Consider the following 18,938-nt stretch of genomic DNA (forward strand, 5'->3'; position numbering starts at 1 on the left):
GCAGAAAGATCATACACGTTTTTATTTCTTATTTCCTGATGCCTATCTTCATGGGCAACAAAGATCCTGCATTAAAAAACAAACAAACAAACAACCCCCTCTCCAAAAAAAACAAAACAAAACAAAAAAAAACAAGAACAAACACTCACACACACAGAAAAAGAAATAGACTGGGAGGAAAATGTAACCCGGAAATTGGTCAAGTACAAAACCTTTATTTTGGAAGATGTAACCGGAAATGTCTTGTTTTTGGTTGACTTGACGCAGGCTGCGTCATTTATGCGTCAGGGTGATGTCATCTGTGCGCCGCTGTGTTTTGAAAAGCCGGGCAGCTCCGTCTGAAGTCTCAAACCACACCGATGGACTCCGGTCCGGCCCTGATCTCTGAACATTTATTCTTTCGGTGCTTCTCAGAGGAGAATAAAAGAAAAGATGCCAAAGTCTCTGAAAAAGTCCGGCAGCGCTCAGATCAGCAGGTATTTCCCAACACTGAGCAGCAGCAAAGCCTCCAACAGTCAGCATGGGATGAAGCAAAAGCCTAAAGAGCACCAGCTTTCAGGTGGGAAGGTGAGGTGTGCCACGACAACAACAGTAACAACACACACACACACACACACACACACACACACACACACACACACACACACACACACACACACACACACAGATCTGATCTTGAAACTCAACCTCAGCTGCTTCTGTCCTGCAGCAGAAACTTCACCCTGATTCCTCTGAGGAGTTTGGAGTGCCCTCGAAACGAGCAAAGCTTTCTGCACCGGAGGATTTGCACCATGAACCTGCACCTCACCAGAGATCCGAAGGTTCACCTCCACGTAGATCACACGTTTCACTATTTCAGCAAGTGAAGAATGTGACAATTGTTCTTGTCAAAAGGTCAAAAAGTGGCGTTTTTATTTATCGTTAAATAAAAAAAAAAACAAAAACGATAAATGAATAAAAAACGAATCGTGTTAGTGTGACTAAGAGCAGGTGAAACGGCACGAGATGGACCAAACTGTGTTTGAGGATGAATAAAATATTTCTCTAATCTCGTCAGATTCAGGGGTTCGAGGAACAGGTGGCCTCTGCTTCTCCACCATGGAGAAGCTGAAAGGCTTCAACTTGACGGCCGAGCCCAGTGTCAGGCACAGGGACACCCAGAGCGACAGCAGAAGGACCGCTGGTCCTTGTAGCAAAATCTCTGACCAAGGAAGCAGCATTCGGCCTCCCGGGGATGTTCCTGATCAACACACCAATAAAAACAGACTTCAGCAGGCAGAGGAGGGGAACGAGGATGATTGGGAAGAGAGGGAAAAAAGGGAAGAAGAGGCCCCTGCAAAACAGGTAGCCATTATAAATACTGACTACATAAAATAAAAGTCACTGCTTTGGGTAGCTGGTTAGTCCCCAGATGAAGACTTAAACTGACATGATCACAACCATCTACCCTTCGATTAAAAACTACATTTGTATGTCAGCTTGCATTTCTAAAGAGACAGCCGTATCAGCTGAGGTTAACCTCTTGCAGTTACCACCATATTGGTGTGTGACTGCGTACAAATAACAGATGCTAAGGACATATTTGATGTAGCTCAGAAACTGTGTACACATCAGGATCAGAGAGGAAGTTAGAAATGGAAAGTTTTTTCAATACATGATGTTTGTCTCTTTATATCAGTATAGGAAGTGTCAAAATCAATATGGGGACTGTCTCACTCCTTTTAAGGCTATAGACGATAGGAAATAAAAGATGACATGATGGAACTTGAATTTTTCTCACATTTTGAGAAAATGGGGAACTTAGAACTCTTAAAGAGGAAAAGGTGCACCTGAAGTGTGGTTAAAGCTTTCATTTCTGGTAATCTATTTTTTCTTTTTTTTCTTTTACAAGCTTTTTTTGTCTAAGTTTGCGAAGACGGAAAGAACAGGAGGAGGAAAGGCCGTTAATCTCAGTCCTCAGTCTGACGTTAGTGCCCCCTCCAGACGCTCCAAAAGCATCTACACTCCGCTGGAACAGCAGGTCATGCAGCTCAAAGAGAAACATAAGGACGCCCTCTTGGCTGTGGAATGTGGTTACAAGTACAGGTTCTTTGGGGAGGATGCAGCGGTGAGACCTGTTGAATACAATATAGTCTGCCATTACCTTCTGATTTATGTTTCCATGATCAGGTCAAAAATTTACGGCATTTTAAAGGAAGAGATCATTTCAAAGAAGTTCTTGAAGTTGTCCAAACAATTAATTTGATCTCAGTTATCTTTTAAAACAGCACCAACATTGTCTGCGCATGTGTTTGTGTGTGTGAACAGATTGCTGCAAAGGAGCTGAATATTGTCTGCCATCTGGATCATAACTTCATGACATGCAGCATCCCGACACACCGCCTGTTTGTTCATGTCAGACGGTTGGTGTCTCATGGACACAAGGTATGAAATAACATTTATTGTTGGATATTGTTCAATTTTTGGAAAATAGCTACAAGAGCTAAGAGTTTCTTACTGCTGCGTTGTTGTCTTCAAATTTCAGGTTGGTGTGGTTAAGCAGACAGAGACATCGGCGATCAAGGCCTCCGGGGCTAATAGGAACGCTCTGTTCACTCGTCAGCTCAGTGCTCTGTACACCAAGTCCACCCTGGTGGGAGAGGGTATCCTTTTATAGTGTCACTATCACTGTGCATGTGGGCCTAATAGCCTTTTGTGATTACTGTGTGTCTAAAGCTGTGTCCTTAACGGTTTCTTGAGATGTAAACCCCGTCTGCAAACTGCAGGATGTGGAGGAGGGCGTCTGTGGTGACGTGGTGTTGGACCCTCCTGACAGCTTCCTGCTGTGTATTAGTGAGAGCTGGAATAAGCTGAAGAAGGAGCTCACCATAGGGCTGGTGGTGAGTAATATGAGTACAGAATCAGAAAATATAGAGGATTCAGGCAATATGTGAATTAGCTTGTTTAGTTTTAAGCACATGAACATTAATTGTTATTAGAAAGTTGGTCAGCGCATGTCATTGGATTGTGTTATTAAACTTGTGCTGCTTTATTTGAATTTCATATCAGTTCTCTAAGTTTTCAATAGATGAGGTGTTAGTCTAATGTGGAAAAGATTTGGATATGCACATATTGTGAGAAATTAAAAATAGCTGTGCAGTCATGTGATGAATTTCTTGAACTTTTCTTTAATTGTGAGGTATTTATTTCACAGCAGTAGCCAAAAAATTGACATTGACATCTATTTATTTGTAATGAGATGTCTCAATATCACAAGACTACATCACATGCTGAAAATGAAAATGTCCATATCACCAAGCCCTGACAAATTGATGTTGGTTATAACTGGGTTGTAAAGAATCTGTCCTTGTTTTAGGCAACATTAATGTAACTGCCTGTTCATGTGCATTGTCAACTTTAAAATCTTGCACGAAGGCATAATTTATTTATTTGATGATGATCAATGTGAAGAAATTAAAGATTACAACACGTTTCCCCCGAAAGAAAGCCCAAAGAGCCGAGCACCACAGAGAGAAGTAGTAACTCTTACACTGTGTGTACAATATGTATGCAGATGTTTTCTTTATTTATGTATTGTGCACATTTATACTTAGTACGTATATGCGTGTGTGTGTGTGTAGGCAGTCCAGCCCAGCACAGGAGACGTGCTACTGGACTGTTTTCCTGATGGTGAGTCTCGCTCGGAGCTGGAGGCTCGTGTCCTAAAGATCAGTCCTGTGGAGATCCTGGTGCCCTCTGACCTCTCCGAACAAACCCACAGACTCTTACAGAGCATCTCAAATGCCAGGTATTCTGCTCACAAGTCACTAGGGGGCAGTATTTAATCATTACAACATGACAGTTTATTCTGCAGTGTTGGCTGTGTGTTTGTCAGGTTCAGTCTATTTCATTTTGAAGGATTTGGTTCAGATTTCCCCAGGTAGGCAGACAGTTGTTTTGTCTGGACTTCTCTGGGTTCTAACCTTGCGTGTGTGAGCAGATCAATGCAGGCTCATGTAGAGGTTATGTGATAATGAGTCTCAGCACCTGGGTGCCACTGCAGGGCCAAACATAGTCCATCCAACTGCTTCACAGACTGACTTTCTCCCTTTAGATATGTCTTTAAAATATTGTTAGGTGATGTTTTAAGTGTATTTCATTGGTTAAATTTGTCAAATGTGTATAAAATAGATGAATTTGAGCTCTAATACTGAGCTCTGTATTTGCGAGCCTTTAGGGGGGTTTAACAAACATTAAACATTACAAAGGTCATCAATGCATCAAGGAATAACACTCTAGTGCAGAAATTTTGATTTCACTTTCACATGAAAATCACATTAGGAAAGAAGATTTTAATTAGCTCTCTTTTTGTTTTCGAGTCAAACAATCAAATAATGAAGTTATCTTTGAAGCACACAGTGGAGTCGCACAGCCAAGGAGTACAACGGGGAGTTTTCAGCATTTATTTCAAACTAACAATCTTCTAACAAGGGTCTGATGCAGAAGCAGACTTTGCATGCAAGCTGCCGTATAAATCACGTGATCGAAGATGACTTCATCACACTTCTTCAGCAACTCCGTCGGCGACAGTGACGCTGAAATGCTGTATGTAGAAACCTGTTGCCTCCTGTCACACTGTCTTTTGACTCATCTCTACTGACAGTCTGCACCCAGCAGGCTCACACCAGTGGGGATGGGGTCCTCTGGAGGCAGCCTGTGATTGTATTATGCTGTAAAAATGAAATGAGCGAGTGGCAGGGAGTGGATTAGATTCAGAGGCGATGATTGGATAAATGAGGGGGCTGTCAGCTTCTTTTGACTCCCTGAGGGTGCACATATCTCATAATTCATATATATATATATATATATATATATATTCCATCTGCTATTCTCTTAGTCTTCATCTTTCCCTGTTAGTTTAGATTTAGTTCAGTAAATTTTCGTTCATTTGTATTCATTTTTGCCTTTCTCTCCCCCTCCTCCTCCTTTTGCTGCCCATGTTGAGTGATTATAGTGGAGATGGACCTGTAAAGGCCACCCCAATTATTGTGTTTGAACAGCACTGCTCCCTAGTGTTGTGCTTTTCATAGACAACCTCTTCTCACTTTGCATCCTGTATCATGGAAACACAGGACAGCTGTGGATGCTTAGCTCTCACTCAGAATTTATATATGCAAACACAATAGTCAGCAATGTGAGCCGTTTTTTTTTTTTTTTTTTTTTTTTTTTTTTAAGGTCATTAATATTGGTGCCCCCCAACACATTTCTTGAGGTGATGAATTCTGGGTTGTGATTCATCAAATTGAGAAAAATGACATTTAAATGCATAAATAATTTACAAAGTAGATGTTTTGATAGCTAAATATTTCGGTAATCTAACACCAATCCCCACAAAAAAAAAAAAAAATAAAACATACAAAAGCAACACAGTTTGTTTAAAACTGCAGATTTTTGTGCCTGTTGATGTTACCTCAACAGCCTCTGTGTCTCTGGGGTGGGCTGAAGAGATTGGCCCCAAGGCTCTGGGCTGAGTGTGTGTCCATGAAGCGGCAGGTAATGAGTCCCATGGAGATGGGTAGTAGCTAGGTGCAGCATTAGATGCTTTACTCATCCACAGCCTGAAGTCCTGATTGAGGATCAGAGCGGTAACAAGAGATAGATCAAATTGTGCTCACTGGCTGATGCTCTTAATACAAACATTTTCAAAGATTTTAAAGTTGATGTTTCCTGAAAGTTGTTCGAACACCTTAGATGGATAAAAAGATCCACAGTGTGTCTGTGTGTGTCCAGCCTGCACCAGTAAAGACCAATTGAGAACTAATGCGAATCTCTTGTGCACATTAACCTCTGAGCTGGTTGTGAACGTTCATAATTAACCTTTAGCCATCGCTGCTTGTGATTAATTATCTCTATCACAATATTGTTGGCATTTGCGGCTAAACAAAAAACGTAGGTAAGAAATCCCTGTGGACAGGGAAATAGTGTTTCACATCTTAATATGAACCACATGCCCTTTCACATCTTCTGAGCGGGACTAACCTCAGACCATCCTTTAACTGAATTTAATGTTCCAGTTCTCATTTTAGGGAAAAGTGGTTTTAAGGCACGCCTCTGTGGCTGAATAAAGGTTACAGCACATCTCTTAAAAAATGGACCCCAAAATCTTTTATCCACTCCATTTTCGCCCAGCACCATCATGAGATAGATATTTATGGTTTTGGGTGAAATATCTTTTCTCATCTGTTCCCGGAGATGAATTCTAATCCGAAAATACCTGCACATTTTTTTCAGAGTTCCTCAGCTGGGCTTTGTGTTTGCTGTTATCTTGCTAAAAGGCTAAACTGTAGATGACTGACATTGTCAATACCTGTCAATGTCTGCTAAGCAACATGTTAACAGTGTCGTTATCCTCGCAGGATCATGTTGTTGTTAGTTTTTGGCTCAAAAGAGCCTCAATGCTTAAAGCTGCTGCAGCGCCTGTGATTTTTTTTTTTTTTTTTTTTTTGGAGCACCAGTGTGAGCACCAGAAAACAAGAGCTCTCAAATGAAATTAAACCAAATAATCTGTGCTGCTAAAATCTGAAGCAGTGGCTTTAAAGTTTCCCAAGAACTGCAAAGCAGACAGAAACTTTCTAAACTCCTGCTTCTCCTGTTCGCAATGCTGGCTCAGGTCTCAGTTTCATAGAAATGCTTCACTACTTCCTCCTTTCCCCGGATCAATATCTGCAATTGTGGATGTTCTTCATAATGCTGCTCAGCTGACTGGTTAAATGATTAATGGTCGTTGTTGCTCTGCTGACACAATATGCAGTTTATTGATCACACTATGCAATTCTAGTCCGATCAGTGGCCAAAGAGAAAGATGACGATTCTTTTGTGTGTGTGTGTGTGTGTGTGTGTGTGTGTGTGGGCTTCAGACCTGCATCCAGAGCCACATGGTTGCCTTGGTTGCCCTGGCAACAGCTGAGTCCTTGAAAGCAGCAATGCCTAGAGAGTGAATGGGGAACAATAGGGCGATAAGGTGGAGGAGCGGGAGATGGGGAGATGCAGGAGAGCTGCGTGTTTGGTTGTATGTCTGTGTGTGAGAGTGTGCGTTTCTGCACAGTCTAGCTGAACAAAAGGATGGCTGGAACATGCTCTGCTGCTGTTTCTAATTCATCTCACAGAGTCGCATCATCTGATCAAATATCAGCTGTTCTGTTTCCTTCCGTAGTCTTCACAGCCTTCACAGTCACAAACATCGGTCGCTTTTTAAATCTGTGCTCTCCTGCTGCCCCCCTCCAGTTCTCAGGCTGATGACCGAGTGAGAGTGGAGAGGAGGGATGGGGCTCAGTTTGAGTTCACCTCTGCAATGAACACAGTCACTGACTTCTACTGCCACACTCAGGAGAAAGGTGCGATTATTATTATTATTTTTTTTGGTGGGGCGGGGGCCACCACATCTCTCTTTTCATTTCAGTCATCCTCTCACTGCCGCTCAGATGTGTTTAAGGAGTGGATGGGGGAATCATGTTTGTGTCTTCCAGGTGCTCGCTCTCTGTCGAGTGTGGTGTCCTTGGAGAGTCCAGTGATTTGCTGTCTGGGACCGCTCATCCAGTACCTCCAAGAATTCAACTTGGAGAGAGTTCTTAGCAGTGAAAGGTACACACAGACCCACAAATGCAAACAAAAATGTGCAACACAGCCTGCAGGCTTCATCATTATCCCCAGTCTCCAGTGGTCAGTGAATTCCTGGTTCTAAGTTTAATTTTAAGAGCTGGATTCTACTCAGGAATGTGAGGGGGATTAAGGCATTGCCTGTGGAATCATAAAAGTCTTTTACAACCAATTTTTGTGCAATTTATGCAAAGTCGGAGTTCAGTTGTTGAATTTTTACCATCACATTTTAAAACTTTCCTCTTCAGGCAAATTTCCTCCCGTGCTCTTTACTCCTGCAGTAAATGATAAAATAGTGGATTGCTCTCTGTTAATACCAATACCTTGCTTCAGAATCTGACATTTATAAAGATGATGTTCGTCCAGCTTTCTGTTCCTGATAGCTGAATTAACATTTTTACTGACATCATCAAACACAGCAAAGACTTCTTGAGCATATAAGCTGAGATAATATCTCACCTACCGGAACTCCTTGTTTTCTTCTCTTCAACACTGCAACTGAAAGTGCACATGCTGCAGAATAACTAAGATTTTGCTGAAAATTGAAAAGACAGTATGTTGCCGTATTGTACCAATGTCTGTGCTCCACACAGCTCATTTCTGCATCTGTCCTGCAAGTCAGAGGGGATGATGCTCAGCGCGGCCACCCTCAGGAACCTTGAAGTCCTTAACAATCAGGTAGAAGCACCCCTCATCTGGCTGTGCACACTGCACGTTTCTGTGTAACCCTCTGGTGTAGGGTGTTAAATCTCATGTCTGTTACAGTTTTTAACACAAACAATTAAAATGAAAAATCATTGGAATATTTTTATTTTAAAAATGTTCAAATTTTGTTTGTTGGTGAGACCAGCTCCGTTTTATAAATATTTAATGTAGTTGCATAGTGCAGCTATGTCTAGTGCCTACTTGCTCCAACCTGCTCTCTTTCATTTAGTGCCAACATCAGGTTTTCACAACGTGTCCTGCAGGGATTGGGATGAAATTATGGGCATCTTTTCTGTTGCTCTGTTGAGGATTACGTAAAAGATCTTAACAGCTATTGGTCATATTATTGGAACACCAGAGAACGGGCCTATAGACATCTGAAGCTTGAATGTGACATATTACCTTTACTTTTTGTAAAAAAAAAAAAAAAATGTCAGAGATTATACTGACTCACCCAGAGTTCTCAATTTTGGCAAGCTTTCAGCCGTTAACAGTGTGAGTGGCCACACAGGTAAATAAACGCCTACTGCAAATTCTTTTATTTTTTTTCTACGTATTTGATGACAAATTTTTGCAGATTTTTTTTGTAGAACCTGGAGAAATCAGTTTACAGTCAGCTGTGCAGAAGAGTCTAAGCATTTTTAATGCATGCGAGAAGTTGAAGGAAAATGTTCAGTGACTTGTCAGGCTTATATGGATGACAGCTCAAAAGTTCAGCACGACTCTGCTGCTGTTGCATGTGTGTCAGACGACCAAACATTCTGCACAACACACACACACACACACACTGTTATTCGACTTTATATCAGAATGGATTTTCTGACCCCATCTAAAAAAACCAAAAACAACTCTGCTGGATTTCCCTCATTTTCAGCACCATGTTACATTATATACTTGCTGAATGTGTGTAGTATGTGTTAGCTGTATTTCTGTGTTTATGGTCCTATAATGACAGACAGATGGTGGCATGAAAGGCAGTCTGCTGTGGGTGTTGGACCACACTTGCACTCCATTTGGGAAGAGACTGATGAGGAAATGGGTGAGCCATCCCCTCACCAACCCACAGTGAGTACAGGGTGCCCTCTGGCCTCTGATGAAGCATGGCCTCTGATGAAGTATGCTTTTGATTTAAGTTTCATAATGCCAATAAAACAAATCTGAAGACACAGAGTTTTTCTCTGTTTTGACACCCTGGATCACAGAACCATGGTGAGGGCACTTTGTTGGCTTGCGTAGTCTGTCAGGCAGTTCATACGCAGCTTTCATGCTGCTTCTACTGTGTTAAGGTCAAAATGAACTATATATGCGCATTCACAATCTTCTCATTACTATTTGAATGCTAATGTAAAGTCCAAACAGCTCCACCTGATGATATAGGTTAGAATAGATAAGGCTGGCATTAATGCTGCATATTTCTTTTTAAATGCCTTGCCTTGATTTTAATAATTATGGCGTCAAGACCAGATGGTGCCATTATTTTATGGTACTCTTATTTAAAATATTTTAAATTGCTGTGGTTTTAAAGAATAATATTTGATTATTTTCTGTTTTAGGAAGCCACATGACTGGAGTTTAAATTATCCCTCTGTCCCACCGTTTTGTTAACGGTGTGTACCCAGTGACACTTACAAGTAGGAATTATAAGAGGAGATTTAAGACAGCACCCATAATGCAAAAACTTTCTCATTTAGTAGAGCAACTGCTCCTATTTTCAAAAACACCACAAGGCCCATAAAAAGCAGAAACTGAAAGTTACTCACAGCTAAAGACCGTCTCTCAATGATAATACTGCAGCATTATTCTCTCATTATTTCTCCTCTCCACATCATTTTATTATCCGTGTATGTGTGTGACCCTTTAACCCTCTCTGTGCGGGGATTACAGCTGCAGATTGGACAGTGCTGTTAGATTATACAAATAACCCCTCTACAGAATTTCAGTAAAACCCATATTACACCCAGCCATGCAAACTCTAAAACACGCAGCCAAGAAGCACGTGGCTCAGACACTCATTCAGATGTACACACCAAGACACATGATCCATTTATTACATCTCTCAGCTTTATCTCTTTGCTCAGTTCTTTAGTTCTTTAGACATTAATGCCCACAGAAAGGTTTTGTCCTCTTTGTATCTCTGCATCAATATTACACCTCTTATCATAAAATGTAGAAGACTTTTTAACACTCTGTGTCTCGATGCTTTTGACTTGCCATTTTTCAAGCGTCACATGAAATCATAAAATTTCTGCTCAATGTTCTGTCTCTCCAAATGCCTCATCAGTAATTAAACCTTTAAACGTCTAGCTGTTTTCATTATTTCCTTCCCAACCCTTGCTCCTTCTTCAATCCACTTTTCCTTTACTTCCATGAATCCACAGATCCATCACAGAGCGACAAGATGCCGTGCAGGAAATCTTGGAGTCGGATTCTTTGGCCATAAATTCCACCAGATCTCTGCTGTCACATTTGCCCGACCTGGAGAGAGGCATCTGCAGCATATATCACAAAAAGGTAAGAACTAATGAAATTGGCAGAGGTTAGGGCATGACACATCCGTCACACGCCTCTGGTGTCTATTGAAGGTGCATTTTCACTTTTAGTTAAACTCAAATCTGAGATTTCCAAAGTCTTGTACAGGTACAGCACACCTCCTTCTCCTAGCAGGTGCATTAAGATTAAAACCAAGACAATCTTTCCCTCCCTCCCTTTTATGTCCTGCCTCTTGATTAACAACAGGGAACGGTGCCCTCAGTGGCACTCACCTGATTGTCTGACACAATTTCATTTCCTATCAGACACATCTTCAAAATGTCAGACGGATTCATCCCGTTTGTGTGTGCGTCATACAGGGAAAGAGGCACTCTGAAGCTTGATGTCTTGTTTCACATTCAACTTTCTGACTCCTTCATATATTGTTAAAAGGAATGATCAAACGTCACTGGACATGCACACACACAAACACAATCGCACATGCTCACACACCAGCACAAGTTCCTTAATTGCCATTTTGCCCATCTGTGGATAAATGGGACCTGTGTGTAATGGCCTGTGTCTCTATGGCTACATTGACATAATGGGAGGGAGGACACATTCATGGTTCTCCGTTTGCTGTCTGTTTGGGTTCATGAAAGAGCAAGAAGAAGGCTGCTGATGTAGAGGACCATTAAAACTGCAGCACATGTGATTAATACTATAAGCCATTGTCAGTGTGACTCTCATTAACCTTTCATGACATCACCAATGGCCACATGACGTCAGTATAATTTATAATATTACTTCTCTTCAGAGGTGAAATACATTACAGTGATTAATCAGAATTCATTTCATCTTAAATGATCACTAGTTTTAATTTTAAAGCCACCACATTGGTGCTGAGGACAGATAAAATGGCAGGTGCTGTATGCAGCTGTAACTTCTACATTGTAGGGTGTCATCAGTTATCAAGTGGGCTGAAAATCACAAAAAATAAAAATACTTTAATGGCCGTGCTCATAACTGAGTCAGAGTCAGCTTGTTTGAGAACGATGAATAAATGTAAATAAAGAAATCAGGAACAAATCAGCGAGGTCCTGGATACATTCTGTTTATATTTCAATGGCATGCATTAGAGCAATCATTTTTGTTTTAGATAGGCAAGGAGGGAGCACACCGCCGGCTGTAATCGATGGTTGCTCTTTAATCTTGGCTGCCGTATCCAGTGCAGATGAGATTTAGTGATCTAATCTAACTGGTTTACAGAAACAGCACACAAACGCTCACAAGCATGCACAAAGCAGTGGGGAGGAAATTATTTGCATTTTGTTGGGCAATAAAGATGATATTCCTTGTGTCTAATTCATAAATTAACGATACAAATGCAGCTTCTGTCAGAAGCTCAACCATTCCTGCTTGATGGAATATTACGCTTATCTTCTTGTGCATTTTGTATGTGTGTGCTCCAGTCTTCCACGCAGCAGTTCTACCTTATTAGTAGCTGTCTTTCACGCCTGGGGCGGGAATTGGAAGCCTTGCTCCCAGCTATTAACTCACAGATCAGATCAGCGTTGCTCCGTGGCTTCCTATTAGACACTCCAGAGCTGCTGGCTCCAGCCCACAACTTTCTCAAGGTCCTCAGTGAATCGGCAGCCAAGTGAGTATCCCACTGCATCAGGAGGAGACATTTGGTGATGAAAGAGTGTTTTTTACATGAGCAGTGAATACAAAAACAGTATTGCACTATAGAGTTGACATTAAAATGTCAACACAAAAAAAACCAAAGCCATAATATTTTCAGTTTAGAAGCCAGTCATGTTTTGCTCAAGAAGTAGTTGGTACTGGTTTATTTAAAGTCCCTACTGATTATAGAAAAGTTTAACATTTTTATTGTGCATTTCAATTGTGTCAGTGTTAGACTTTAATCATTGATTCATGAATTGCCTTGCTGCTTTTTTTTATAATTAACTGATATATTGTTTCATCCATAAAAGGTCAGAGTATTAGTGGACAGGCCAGACCCCAAATATCTTAAGTTCAGAATGATTTACAAAAGAGAAGAAAGAAAAACAGCCACCTCTAACATTTAGACATTCTAACTTGATAAGTCACATAAAATTCATTAATTCATTCATCTATCTTCTATTGCTGATCAGTTTCTGGGCCTTGGGGGGTGCTGGAGCTAATCCCAGCTCACATTGGGTGGGGTACACCCTGCAGGGCCAACACACAGAGGCAGACAGAGACCAACAATGCTCACACTCAGTACTCAGAGGAAACCCACGGCCCGGAAACCGAACCCAACAAGAAGGTTGAGGGTTCGGTTGGCTTCTTCTTGGACTAAAAACTATTCCGTTGCGGTGCTGCCCATCACATAAAATCATTTGATTAAAACTTTTTGGAATGTATTTAATCACTCAATAACATGACTGTTACAGTTGCCTGTGAAAGTGTGGGGTTTTTTTTGTTTTTTTTTTTTTAACATGGACATACTGTAAGTGTGAGAGCTGCCAGATGTTCTATTTGAAAATACATATCATATTTTAAATCTACATCTGATTTAATTAGATTCAGCTGCTAATTTCATTCAGTTTGATTCATTGTGTTAAATCTCCCAACAAATCTTACAAGGTGAAATCCACATAGTGCATGATCAGGAGTGAAGGGCCCAGTGACAAAGACGATTCATTTTCTCTAGACCTCAGCAGGTGCACGTGTCAGAAAAGGCCTCACATACAGGCTCTGTATTTGTGCAGGTCTGGGAATAAGACTGAGCTCTTCTCAGATCTGTCCGGCTTCCCAGTACTGCAGGAAAGGAGGGAGCAGATCCAGACAGTCCTCAATGAGATTCAACACCATCGCAAAGAAATCCGGCTGACTCTGAAGGCCCCTACATTGGACTACACCGCCGTCTCTGGACAGGAGGTACTGTGGGTGTGTGTGTGAGTCTGAACAACACAGGGGAAGAGGTTTGCGGCCTGATTTGGGTGAACGACTGACTCACAGTGATGATCTGATTGCTGTGTGTGTCTGAGCGTTTTTTGTAACTGTCTGTGTTTGTCAGTTTTTTATCAAAAACGACATGTCTGCTCTGGCCTCGCTTGTGAAAGTCCTCCTTTTCCTTTTTCTTCTCTGTCTTCAGTTTTTAATTGAGGTGAAGAACTCACTGTCATCCACCGTACCACCCAACTGGATTAAAATCAGCAGGTCAGCTGACAGCTCACACACACAGATTTGTAATGATGACAATGTCTGTTATGTGTTATTCACTGTGCCTAAAGCTGTTACTCATTTGGCAGCTATATATTTTTCTTTCCAAAGCAACTTCCAAATGAAGGACAGCTCTGAATGGTTGGCAGGCATGTCTTAAGTTTGTATATCAGCTTTTCAAACATGGTTCTGAGAGCTTGACTATCTCCTGCAGGACTTTTGTCTCTGAAGATAATTCTTTAAAACTCTGGCTGTATGTTTAGGGTCACTGCCATGTGTGGGACAAATGAAACGCTGATGATCAACATGATGGATAAAAATGTAAACATCTGAAAAGCCTCTGCACAATACTGCATGTTAAAATGTCTGAATCATTGGCAAATTTTTTACTGCTTTTTATTTTGCTAATGGAAACCTGTGCAAAATAGTTTAAAAGCTGAGCTAATCAATGCTCGGATGGATGGATCAAAAGATGTGCAAAGTGAAAGGGGAGAAAGATCGCTTGACTCTAAAGTTCCTCTCAGCTGCATTTAGTTCATTGTTTTGGTTTCATGGTCCTAATGTAAACAGCCATTAAACCCATTTCGTACTTCCTATTCACCACCACACAGGGGTCGGATAAATGCAGCGACTTGCCAATGAACATAGTAGAGCATTTAGCAGCTAAAAAGCCTGATATTTCCCTCAGGGTCTGTTAGTTAATAAAGCATAACACACAGAGAAAAGAATATTGGACTTGGGCTCATCATGTGTAAAACACAACTTCAAATGATTGTTGTTGTTATTATTATTATTATTATTATTATTATTATTAGCATCTGGCATGGCTGCTAAAATGTGCAAATCCCTTGCAAGGCCCAAAATGGTGAAATGGTGACCTGCGATTTCTCAGATATTTAAAACTTGGACTTTTCAGCAGTCCAATCATGTCTCTCCTTTCTCTTCTGTAGCACAAAAGCAGTCAGCAGGTATCACTCTCCTTTTCTGGTGGAGCGCTACAAGAAGCTGCTGCAGCTCCGGGAACAGCTGCTGCTGGACTGCCAGCGGGAATGGATCAATTTTCTCGAGTATGACATCCACACACACACACACACACACACACACCTGATCGCAAACCCAAATAAAGAAATGCTAAAAAACATGTTAGTCTCTGGTTGACGAGAGAGAGATGCCCGCACAGTCAAGTACACTGTCAGCGCTGCTTTGTCAGAACGCAGAATTCACTTACCTTAATTTACACTTGAAAATCCCTCTCCCTCTCTCTCTTTCTGTAGCCAGTTTGGGGAGCACTATCACACCATGAAAAGGGCTATTAGTCACCTAGCAACCATGGACTGTCTCTTCTCGTTGGCTGAGGTGGCTAAACAAGGGGACTATTGCAGGTGATGTCCTCTCATGATGATCGTAAATATTTGTGTACGCCCCTAAGTTGGTTTTGCCTTAAGGTTGTGTGTCTTTGCATGCAAGTGTTTATGTATGGGATATTGCGTGTGTGTGTGGGTGTCTTGTGTTATGTCCTATAGTCTCAGACAGGCTGTGTGTGGGAGTATGCACTGGGCTGAGCAGCATGCTTGGCCATAACGCCAACATCTCTCAGACACACACACACACACACACACCCACACACTTCTACACGTATTGTAGAACTATTAAACATTAAAATTTTACGCTTATTTCTGTCTGTGTGTGAGCTGCAGTACTCTCTGATGTTGTATGTGCAGATTCATATCTTCTGGAGTTTTTTTGTGCTCCTTCTTTCCATTGCACTTCACTTTATCACAGTGAAAGTGAAGCAGACATCTGCAGTTTGTGTGTGTGTGTTAATTTAATGTATTTTATTAGAGCATGACTGACAAACAGACAGGCCTCTTATATAGATTACATCCAAGGGAATTGTACCATATATGGAAAAGGGAATGGCAGGCTACCAAGCTGCAGTTATAATATAAATAATTTATATTCCACTTATGTTTATGTATTTTCATTTACTTTGAATTTGCATTTCATTTTCAAGAATCTGTATCATCTATCAAAGTGCAGTCATGTTCAGTTTTCTATTTATACCTTTATGAATGAGAAAGGGAAAAACATGTGGACACTGTTACAGTGGAACTCAGGGCACCCAGTGTTGGATTTAAGAATCGTGCCATCTTTATCCATGCATCGATTGTAAACTGGAACTGGACTGGTTTGCTACATATCAAATAGTTTTCATGTATGTGTGAAACTGACTGAGAATTTTCTGTGTTCAGGCCAGATGTGCATGAAAATCTGCGTCAGATCATCATCAGGGATGGCAGACATCCTGCTATAGACCTTCTGATGGGAGAACACAACCAGTATGTGCCCAACCACACTGAACTACAGGTACACACACACACACACACACACACTTCCTTGCTCAGTGGCATAGTGGGTGTAGGTTAATCTTGCAGCAGAAACACAAGCCAGTAGGAAGAGAAGCCAAGCTTTTTGTCCACCCACCTCCTCAGCTGTGCAGAACAGCATGCAAATATCTGACTCTGTCTTCCTCTTTGTGCCTCTTCTGTATCTGTCGCTCTCCTTCCTTCCCCTCCCCTCCCCTCCCATCCCGTCCCCTCCAGGGTGACGGCAGGCGAACCATGATAATCACTGGCCCTAATATGGGGGGAAAGAGCTCCTACATTCGCCAGGTGGCCCTGATCTGTGTTATGGCTCAGATTGGCTCCTACATACCAGCCTCTGAGGCCTACCTTGGCATACTGGATGGCATATTCACCAGGTATGAACACAAGCACATGCGTTTGTTATATGTATGACACCTGTAAAAAGACTGCAGGAAGCAGCAAAGTAAGACAGGAATGGTCTTGAGGCCAACACATTTTAAATAAGTAATTGAGTGAATATTGTTTATTTTTTAAAAAATCTGATATCTCTGCCCTGCCTTTTAAATGAAGTGGCTATAATCTCAGTCTCATTTCTAATTAAGTGACAGTTAACATTAAGTGACATAACATAAAATAACATGAACATAATTTAATGACAATACGATGGTGAAAAAATTTGGAACAATTTAAGAAAGGTTGCTAAACCTTCACAATAGATTTATAATATTTTTTTCATTCATAATTGATGTACTGTATGAAAGAAAAAAAGTTGGTCAAGTTTTCAATCTCCTGGAAGTAATAATATTACATGAAAAGATTTTACGTTTCAACTGGTTAATCAAAACAGCACACAGTTTTCATTTGGAGTATTTTCTTTTGAAGGAGCACTTCATATGGAGTTACTGGACAAATATGTTTATTTGTAATCTGCGTAAACTAATTATTATCTTATGAATCTACTTGGGAGCTGGCTTCAACAGTCAGTCTGTTTTTCTTCAGAAACAAGAGATGAATATAGACAATCTTTGGATCCAGAAAAATTGAACAGAGCTCACACCTAACAGTCTCTTGTGTCCTGGCAGGCACATTAAAGATGAGACATCACACACTTCACAATACTGATATTTGTAGTTTGTTATGTAACAATGACATAACAGCACTGCCATTGGAAGCTACAGCTTCTCATATTGGGCAGTTTGAGAAACACACTCAAGAAGTGATACTTGAGCAACTTTTTTTCTCAACTTTCTCAGTCAACAGGAAGAAAACGGGAGTGATGGAGCACAACACACTCTCACCTCTATAGATTCTGGCTTATCAGTATGATTACATAACACTTAGGGCAAGTGAAATACATAATTTTATTCTGAGGTCAGGTCACAGTCGAACACACTTATCCATTCCCGTCTTTTTCCTCATCACACAGGTGGAGATGTGTGACAAGGTTAAAAAATTTGAGCAAGAGTTGTGTGAAAGGACGCAGCTTCATTGTTCCGTCACGGATCGGTCTGACACAGCTCTCTGTAGCGTAGGAACCCTCACACAATGAGGGTTTGTGGGAGTTGATCTTCTTTGCTGCTCATTATTTTTCTCATTATGATGAGAGAAGCAGTAAGCTCTGCTTGTAGTTTCCAGCCCTCACAAGAGTGGAACACAGGCCAATATACCGTACGGTCTGTTGTTCTGCCTCTGCTGCACTATGTGATTAGATCTAATGACTTGCAGATGTGTGCACTTGCCTTTTTTGGAGGTTTAAGCATGTTCTGATATATTATCACAGTGGGAGCCAGGGACTTGTCAGCACTCCAGATCTGTTTGCGTCCACGCATGCATATTTTTCTTTGTTTGAAGAGAATTAGTAGAATTTTTTATTTATTTCTTTATTTTTTTAACTTCCTGTTAAAGTGATGAGGGGACTCTGGCTGGTCCTCACATGTGTAAGGGTCTAACTTTTGGTCAGTGTTCATTCTCATGGTTATTAATCTGACAGGGTTGATTATAATTACATGGACAGAGTTAAGGAACAGATTTTATAACAATGACGAATATTATTACAGATAACACATTTTATCATCTTTAAACCTGAAACAAAAAAATTATTTTATTTTTTTTAAATCTTGCAACTGAAATTTTTCTTAAAACCAGTAACCACTTTTTTTCTTTTACTTTTAATGTATAGATGTTTAAATTTTTTCACCACAAAAATTATTTTTGTGGAGTAAATTAAGGTAATGGAATCAACCTTAACAATGTTTTAGGAGCACTGGAATCAGACTTGTCAGTGCATATTATATTGATGATAGTACATGGATTTTGAACATGTACCAGTAATCACAGCATCCCTTGTTGAATCTGGCTAGGGACTCAAGCTGCAGGTCATTCCCCTCTCTCTCTTCTTGTTTATTGTGAGCCTCTTTGCCAGTTACATACTAAAATAAAGGCATGAAAGCCCATAGATAGATATCTGAATCAAACTGTGTTGCCTCCGTGCCCTTGTTTTTATAAAACTTTGGTGTGTTTCTGAGTAATGAGTAAATTCTTGTTCTAATC

General features: G+C 40.8%; 1 protein-coding gene across 4 annotated transcripts in view; it reads left to right on the plus strand.

The window, feature by feature from the left end:
- The first annotated feature begins 314 nt into the window (after window positions 1-314).
- The window catches only part of msh3 (mutS homolog 3 (E. coli)), a 31,779-nt gene continuing 13,155 nt past the window's right edge, over window positions 315-18,938 (plus strand). For 2 of the 4 annotated variants that reach the window (XM_029510559.1, XM_029510562.1), the window contains exons 1-20: window positions 315-567; window positions 710-821; window positions 1,058-1,344; window positions 1,892-2,107; window positions 2,308-2,424; window positions 2,525-2,642; window positions 2,740-2,879; window positions 3,621-3,787; window positions 7,264-7,373; window positions 7,506-7,620; window positions 8,229-8,313; window positions 9,296-9,405; window positions 10,719-10,851; window positions 12,282-12,469; window positions 13,569-13,737; window positions 13,955-14,019; window positions 14,973-15,089; window positions 15,297-15,404; window positions 16,275-16,389; window positions 16,626-16,783. In XM_029510559.1, coding sequence (XP_029366419.1) covers window positions 433-567; window positions 710-821; window positions 1,058-1,344; window positions 1,892-2,107; window positions 2,308-2,424; window positions 2,525-2,642; window positions 2,740-2,879; window positions 3,621-3,787; window positions 7,264-7,373; window positions 7,506-7,620; window positions 8,229-8,313; window positions 9,296-9,405; window positions 10,719-10,851; window positions 12,282-12,469; window positions 13,569-13,737; window positions 13,955-14,019; window positions 14,973-15,089; window positions 15,297-15,404; window positions 16,275-16,389; window positions 16,626-16,783 — 2,765 coding nt within the window. In that variant the 5' untranslated portion in view covers window positions 315-432. The remainder of the gene's footprint in view (window positions 568-709; window positions 822-1,057; window positions 1,345-1,891; window positions 2,108-2,307; window positions 2,425-2,524; window positions 2,643-2,739; window positions 2,880-3,620; window positions 3,788-7,263; window positions 7,374-7,505; window positions 7,621-8,228; window positions 8,314-9,295; window positions 9,406-10,718; window positions 10,852-12,281; window positions 12,470-13,568; window positions 13,738-13,954; window positions 14,020-14,972; window positions 15,090-15,296; window positions 15,405-16,274; window positions 16,390-16,625; window positions 16,784-18,938) is intronic. The other 2 variants (XM_029510560.1, XM_029510561.1) reach the window with 2 other exon arrangements.

Source organism: Echeneis naucrates, chromosome 9, assembly GCF_900963305.1.
Source record: "Echeneis naucrates chromosome 9, fEcheNa1.1, whole genome shotgun sequence".
NCBI lineage: Eukaryota > Metazoa > Chordata > Actinopteri > Carangiformes > Echeneidae > Echeneis > Echeneis naucrates.